Here is a 7756-nt window from a genome sequence, read left to right on the forward strand (position 1 = left end):
ACCAAAGTTAAGGTTTTTATGGTTTTATTTTATACAATAAAATAGGTCTAGGAATTTCACTTTTTGCTCGAATTAAGAATAATTCCATCGTATTTCTGTTGGAACCATTTCATTGCGTCTTCCTTGGTCAAGCGGTGAGAGAATCCAACCTTTCCTCGCTTTCGCTTTCTGTGAGCGACGTTGAATCCTATAAAAGTAAAATTTATATAAAAATATGTAGATGAACTATAATATCATTATCATAAAAAATCAAAGCATGGCGCATTACCTGGCCTTCCTAATACAACGTAGAAGTCCAATCCATAAATACCAATGGACGGATCATATTTGATACCCAAATCAATATGTTCCTGGATACCGAATCCGAAATTGCCAGTGTCTGAGAAATTGTCTCTCCTCAATTCGTATTCACGTACCTGAAGAAATAAAAACGAAAATTTTCAATACCATTCAGAAGTACAAAATTAATAAAAACCATTCTAAGTAAAAAGTTTGTATCTGATTTTAAGTAATCTATCGAACCACGCAAGTTTGGACGGATGTTGCAAACAGATTTGATCTAGCATATTTATCACTTACGATATTCACATATAGGTAGAATATCATAGAACAAAAAATACGCATAAAGTAACTAGGTATTAAAAACGAAAATCTCAAGTAAAATACAAACCTTAAGACCTCTCTCGAGGATTTCTTCAGCCTTGACTCCTCTTACTGTGCAATGTACGGCAATCTTTTCATTACGTCTGATTCCGAAAGATCGCACAGTATATCTGGCTTTGGAGAAAACGGGCTGTTGGCCAGTCAACTGTTCCAACACCTGAAATACAAAGAAAGATTTTAAAAAACTAGAACATCTTCACTATTTCATGAAAATATATTAAAATTTAATGAGGGAAAAATATGTACTATTTTAACCACGCCTGAGAATCACATAACCCACAATATACATAAAAACGTTGCATTACTTCACGAAAGATTCCAGTTTATCATTGGTGATTATCCGATTAAACACAGGGACAATATATAAAAATCAAAAATTAATAAATTACGTTTACTTCACCTGATTTTAGTTTTAAAAATCTATTGAAACTCTTGGATGAGAGTTCGCAGTATGTCATTACAACACTATAATGAACAGAATGTTAAATTAATAGTCCGACCCATTGAGTCAGTATGTGAAATGGTTATATTCAAATGGAAAGGAAAATATAAGTGAATTGATAAAAGGTTATGAATTACACGTGGAACACAAGATGAAAAATTGGTGCTGTCATACGAACACGCGGTCAATCTGACAGTTGAGGAGATAGCAGAGAGAAAGAAGTGGAGGATTACCTTGGCGGCCCTGGTGAGCCTATCACCAGATTCTCCGACGCAAATGTTCAGGCAGAGCTTCCTGATGTGAAGATTTCGCATCACATTCTTGGTGTTGTCTTTGATGACACCTCTGGTCTTCCTTCTCCCGGTTATGGGTTTGGCGTGGGTCGCCGAAGTCATCATAGTCGGCTGAAAAACAACAACAGGCGTGAGCTAAGCTGAAGAGGGGTGGGGCCCGGGGGCGTCGGCCCCCGATGCACTCGGATGTGCCGGACGAGTTCCGGCACCCACTCACCGCCATGGCTGCCCGCTAAGAGAGAGGTTAGATCTGAGCGCCGACGCCGAACACACGTCGAAACCACTACCAACTGCTAATCTAATACAACATGCGACTGATAATTCGACCATTGCTAACTTGGGAGTGCGATTGTGATGTGCCAATATACGGACCGGACCGCTAACGATTCGTTTTCACTTGTTAAATTGATAAATTAAAATCAATATGAATAAGCCAAAATATGCTCCGCAACATTAGTACTTATTTTTTTTAATTCAAAAGACCCGATGCGGTGCAAACGATCGAAAAGCGCCAGACAGACTGAACCACAGATTAACAACACGTGTACCTTATACGTGCGCACTGCTCGCACTTACACTAAGCGAAATCTACCCGAAGTCCCGACATACCTACCCTGTATACGTTCTATGCTTCTGATACTTTAGTTCCGAATTTTTCCTTATTAAATTATTAAAAACTCGCCAGAAAGATCCAACTCAATTTTAATAATTGCATCTGTGCACATCGAAAGGTTACTCGTCATCTGATGTGCAATTTTTCATTCCTGAAGTCGAGAATTGCGTTTAAAGCAGCCATCCAGTTAATCTGTCTGGCGCTTTTCGATCGTTTGCACCAAACCCCAAAAGACCAACTACTACTTAGGCTCAAGATTGTAATGCTTCTCCTGCACAGTGGAATAATATTTATGAACACTACGCAAGATACATATTTGGTGAAAATATTCATTGTTAACGCGTTTTCGGCTATATATCGGAAAAATAAAAAATAAATAAAAGTTCTGAACAATTTCATCACAAAAATTATATTTTTACATTATTAAATAGATAAAATAATTTGGGACTCCAAAGTCAATTGCCTATTATTTATCTGATTTAATTGTTGAAACGGTTCCTCAGAAAATAGGCTACTACCCTCAATTTGTCACCACTGTGACACTATTCAATTTACAATATCAAATTTATATGTACGAGTTTGACCGTAGATTTGGGACACCTGTAGTAAAATTAAATTAAAAAATAATAATAATATTATCAGAGATATTATGGTATATGGCAGAGCCATGCAACCTCTTGATATTCACGAAACACGTTGTTTACGACTCGTAGAGTTTGTCAGCTACGTACATACATGATACATATGTACTTTATCGGCAGTCGCTAACTAGTCCGTACATACATAGGTGACAAAACGTTAACTAACATCGGTTTTCTCCCTCACACGCATTAGATCAGTGGCGCCTACGGTACAAAAAAGGTCGCGGCACTGAGGTTGCGATGCTATGGTCTATGGTAGTTAATTTTTTTGATTTAAAAGCTAATGAGAACCTACTCTTGTTCAATACTAATCGATAGTTGTATGTAGTTTATTAACAGTATAAATAGGCCAATTTAAAAATTTGAGTAGGTGTACATATTTTCTTTAAGCAACTAAAACAATTAAACTTTCGCATTTTACGTTGTCAATAATTACCTACATATTACTTAGATACGTTTATAGAAAAAAATATATAAACTATGTATATTGATAGAACAAAAGAATAATTGTTTAAATAATACAAATTTCGTCCATAAGATTATATTTCCCAATTGATTCATTGAAAGGGTTTGTTGTACCCTTGTGACAAACAAAATAAACACCCCATAGTAATTATTGATTAGGTATACATATATCGTTTTTATATATTTCTACATCAAAAATTATTGATTCCACTCATTGTTTCGTATTCTCTTTAGTATTTTAGTCAAACAAATTTGTCGTATTGATCACAAACAATACATGGAAACCGTTGCTATCAACTCGTTGTATTTACACTAATTCCGAGGATAAAATCATTGACAATGGAAGACTCTAGCGACAGTGACAAAAAAAGTGCAGAAATAACAGAAAATGGAAAAAAACCTCAAATCACCTCAACAGATCCATCGGAGAGAAAAGCGGCAAGAGCTTTGAGAATCATCAAAAGACAAGAAGCTTTGAAAAGACAGGAAATTATCGCCGAAGACAATGGATTGGAGGGCGAAGAATCAATCAGCGCTGTGGAGAAGCAAGCTGCGGAATGTGCAGCACTACTTGAACATCTATTGGCCGATGGTGAAGAAAGAGTCACAAATATACGAGTAGCGAGCGATGCTCGAGAGGTAAACCGAAGATTTACAGAAGCAAAAAAAAGACAAGGTTTTTAATTTTTTTTTATAGACAAACAAACTATTAGGATTGTGTAATACTTATAGTTTGATATTTCAACAGAATTGCTTGGTAAACTAGAAGCTGAAGCAAATTTGGCACAAGAAAAATTTGAAGAAATAAGTTCACAATGGAGTATAATAATCGATATGAACGATCCACTAGATATAGAGGAAGAAATAAATTTACAAAAGCAACGCTGCTACGACTTGATCGTGCAAAAAAATGATATTATATCCGAGCTGAAGAAAGAACTGAAAAAAGCTGATGAAACATTCTATAAGGACCTCAAAAAACAAGTCAATATTTTAGCAATAATAAGTATTTTGAATTATTTAAATCAAGTTTTGCATTTTAATTTAATCTTTTCAGTTGAATGACATTAAACTATTGGGAGAGAGAATAGACTCTCAAGTAGTTTTAATGAAAAACGCCTATCAATCTCAACTAGCTCTCATCGAGCAATCTATAGAAATTGAACAAGCTACAACGATAAAGAATAACGAAGAACGGTGGACGGCTTTGTATGATCAGAGAGACCAAGCAGAATCTGAAAATACCAACGTTAAAGTGGCTCAGGTTTGTAGATTTTCATTAAAAAATCATCAGTTTGCAGTTACAATTTGAATTTTATTAAAAGGTTTCAGAATTCTCAAACAAAATGGATGCATTGAATGAGGAACACCGAGAAAAATACAGACTGGCGAAAATTAAACTTGAGACTGAAATACAAGCTTTACAAAATGAATTTCAAGAATTGAAGAGAAATTGTTTGATTAATACTGAAAAAATGGATTACAATTATCAGGTACACAAGTGAAGCTAATAAAAAGCTTGGGATAGTTTGTTTGGGATTACTGTTTTCTGGATTGTCATTTAATGTTTTTTTATAAATTTAGATTTTAAAACGTCGAGAAGAAGAAAATTTATTAATACGAACGCAGCAAAAGAGAAGACTGAATAAAATGCAAGATTTGATTGGCGAATTAAAGACCAAAATAATTATGACAAATAAACGTGGAGCCATCGACGATGCAAAAGCGAACAAAGAAATTCAACGTTTACAAAATTCGCTATTAGAACTACAAACTAAATTTAATCATTTTGCTAACGTTATAATTTATTTCATTTAAAAACGTGAATATTGTAATAAAAAAAATATAAATATATTTACAATTCTATTTTTCTATTAAAGGTTAACGATAAAAAATATCAACAAGTATGGAAAATGAACCACGACAAAGCCACAAAGCTGATAAAAAACATCAACGACACTGACAAATTAATTCATGAACAAATCCTTGATTTAGATTGGACTCCACCAAAAATGGATTTATTGAAACAAACAGATTTGGTGTCGTATAAAAATGCCAATATTACAGTTACTGGTATTTGAACTTTTAATTTATAGTAAATAAATTTTATGTTAATACATAAAATTTGTTTACATATACATATTACATATGTATTTACAAACTTGTAAATCGGTGCGCTCTGTTCTACAAACTCGCAATATCTCGAGACTCGTTTATTCAACTTTTCGACTGCTTAAACAGGAGTTTGTATATTACATACAAGAATGCTTTTTGTATACATGTATGTAATATCTTAATATACAAGACATATTGTGATCAATCATAGATTTTTAAGCTATTAACACACCTTTGAAATATTTAAAAAAACGTTTAAAAATCAATTCTTGCTATTTTTTTTAATAGTTAATGTATCTCGTAAAATAAGTATTTCACTATGTAAAACATTTTCGTATATGTTTTGTATATATACATACTCGACGACAAAATACACCGAAAAAGTTGGGAAAACGAGTCTTGTAAATATGTACATACATACATACGTTAATCTAAAATTTCAAATATTTGATTCAGACAGTTGCAACAAAATGGATAATAATTCATCTAGAGTTGAATTAGATGTGTATCATATTCGTAATAGGAAATTGGTAAACTAATAAACTGTTAACTATTATATTGTAGTAACTGAATTATTTATAAAATTATATTTCCAAATTGTAGGTCCAACGTCTTCTATATTCAATAGCTGACAGTTCTGGTTTCTTAATCGAAGAGAGACTCTGGCCACTCCTTGAAAAGTATGAAACGGTACCGACTACTCTTTGCAAGTTGGATAATATATTCAATGTAAGTTCAGTATATGTGAATTATATTGAAAAAATGTCGATTGATTCAAAGTTATCTAAAAATTTTGAACATTAATTTTTATCTCTTATAGGCTTTAGATGTTACAGATGAGGCAGATATGAAAATATTATTTCAGTATTTCGTACAGTATGCATATTGCCACCGATGTAAATTCGAAGAAAACGAAGCCATTGGAACTGAATGTAGGTATTTTTATGTAGTATCTAAATTATATTTTTCAATGTTTATGATTTGAAAATATGTTTATAATGCGTAAATTTGCAGATGACGTATCATCGACAAGTATTAAGTGTAAATGCGGACACCCATTGGATATTATACCGGGTGATGCTCTTTCTGGAATTCGAGATTTTGTAGCCAGCATGAAAATCAGAAACAAATCAAGTCAAATGTAAATTGTTATGTATTCAAAGGTAAATTGTTGGTTTTTTGTAATCGAATAAAAATTTAAAAGATTTTACCTTTCTTCGTAGAAGTCCGACAAGTTTGAATACTGTATTGATATCCCGCAGTCTGACAGAAAAAGATGTGTCATTGTATTGGGAAAAATATACCAATGTCTTTTCTTCACAAAAAGAAAAACTGTGGGATAATATAATAATAGGACTAAATAAATATTTGCCCATACTACAAGGTAATTGAATTTTTAAATTAGTGTCTAATTCTGTCATTACTTACAATACATTTTTATAATAACTTAAAGATCGACACAAACTTCACAAGGAAGTGTTACATTTGAGGAAACAAAACACAGAATTGAAGAATCTCCTGAGAGGACACGATACTAACAACGAAACATTTAAACAAAAATATCTCACACCTTTACAAACGGAATTCAAAATCGCACATTGACTTACATACTAAAGGAATAATGGAAATTTATCTGGTTTGAAAATTATTATAATAAAATGAAAGCGTAATAAAAGTTTATAGCCAACGTGTGGCACATTTATTTTTTCCACTACATGGCAACTCTATAAGAATCATGTTTGTTAATGTATATCTGATAAGTTATTTTTATTATAAATAACTATATATACATACTCTGGCTCTAACGATATCAACCCAATTATTCGCCATCTATTATAATGCGTACATAAAGGGCAATGCTATTAGAGACGAAATATGTATATATGTCTATAAAGTGGTCAGATTTTATAGGATTTTTGTAAAATTAAATAACTCTCCATCACATATTTTTTCCATACTTTTACATGTAGAAGTGAAACAAGTAAAAGTGAAAAATAAATATATATAAATTTTTTTGTTAATTTTTTTTTCTAGCGGTAAATAGTTCTCACCGAGAGGAAAAAAATACTATTGCAGACAACGTAAAATTAAATCACAAAGCAACAAGCTTAAAATTAAATCACTAAAGATACATATATTTAAATGATATTTGTATATAAGACACACGCACACACATGCGCACACACACACGCCCGCACACATTTGATATTTGGATATAAACAAAAATCACAATAGTAAAGAATTTCTACACATTGTCTATGTATAATATATATTCATATTATATAATATATATAGGGAGAGTATAAAGTGATTCGTTATTAGTACATGTATTGTATTATGGTGAATCTATGCCGTATGGAAAAGTTATGGTATTAGGTTGATTCGTCACCTTCCTTGCATAAATTTTCCAATAAATAAGGAAATAAACTTCATGCGTGGTAACTATGTATTTACACAACTGTAAGTAAAGGCTATGCCAGAAAAATATAATCAGATCTTCATAGTTATTATTAATGACCACTTT

At 32.3% G+C, this 7756-nt stretch overlaps 2 protein-coding genes across 3 annotated transcripts; one reads left to right on the forward strand and one right to left on the reverse strand.

Moving 5' to 3' along the window:
• Positions 1-13: 13 nt before the first annotated feature.
• On the reverse strand, positions 14-1721 carry RpL11 (ribosomal protein L11). Of its 2 annotated transcripts, none has more exons than XM_077444330.1 (5): positions 1616-1721; positions 1339-1509; positions 671-820; positions 269-416; positions 14-187 (listed from the first exon to the last, which is right to left on the reverse strand). In XM_077444330.1, the coding sequence occupies exons 1-5, from the start codon at positions 1619-1621 to the stop codon at positions 57-59; spliced, it is 606 nt and encodes a 201-aa protein (XP_077300456.1). In that variant the 5' UTR covers positions 1622-1721; the 3' UTR covers positions 14-56. The 2 variants fall into 2 exon arrangements, with proteins under 2 accessions (XP_077300456.1, XP_077300457.1); XM_077444331.1 differs by having other exon boundaries at positions 274-416; positions 1616-1686.
• A 1735-nt stretch (positions 1722-3456) lies between these two features.
• Positions 3457-6834, forward strand: LOC143921603 (dynein regulatory complex protein 1-like). The gene is made up of 12 exons (XM_077444953.1): positions 3457-3793; positions 3866-4101; positions 4175-4381; positions 4443-4610; positions 4702-4914; positions 4998-5190; positions 5689-5762; positions 5836-5961; positions 6053-6164; positions 6247-6373; positions 6456-6616; positions 6686-6834. Exons 1-12 carry the CDS (start codon positions 3457-3459, stop codon positions 6832-6834), a joined length of 2103 nt encoding a protein of 700 aa, XP_077301079.1.
• Positions 6835-7756: the final 922 nt, after the last annotated feature.

The sequence above is a fragment of the Arctopsyche grandis genome, chromosome 13 (assembly GCF_051622035.1).
Source record: "Arctopsyche grandis isolate Sample6627 chromosome 13, ASM5162203v2, whole genome shotgun sequence".
In the NCBI taxonomy this organism is placed as follows: domain Eukaryota; kingdom Metazoa; phylum Arthropoda; class Insecta; order Trichoptera; family Hydropsychidae; genus Arctopsyche; species Arctopsyche grandis.

What these genes read in the sequence shown, in the direction of transcription:
- RpL11 (XM_077444330.1), bottom strand. An exon ending in GGCTCACCAGGGCCGCCAAG is followed by an intron (nt 821 to 1,338) that starts GTAATCCTCCAC and finishes TTTGTATTTCAG; the next exon opens with GTGTTGGAACAGTTGACTGG. An exon ending in CGTTGTATTAGGAAGGCCAG is followed by an intron (nt 188 to 268) that starts GTAATGCGCCAT and finishes TTACTTTTATAG; the next exon opens with GATTCAACGTCGCTCACAGA.
- LOC143921603 (XM_077444953.1), top strand. Translation starts at nt 3,457, where the DNA reads ATGGAAGACTCTAGCGACAGTGACAAAAAAAGTGCAGAAATAACAGAA. An exon ending in CCAACGTTAAAGTGGCTCAG is followed by an intron (nt 4,382 to 4,442) that starts GTTTGTAGATTT and finishes TTTTATTAAAAG; the next exon opens with GTTTCAGAATTCTCAAACAA. An exon ending in TGCCAATATTACAGTTACTG is followed by an intron (nt 5,191 to 5,688) that starts GTATTTGAACTT and finishes TATTTGATTCAG; the next exon opens with ACAGTTGCAACAAAATGGAT.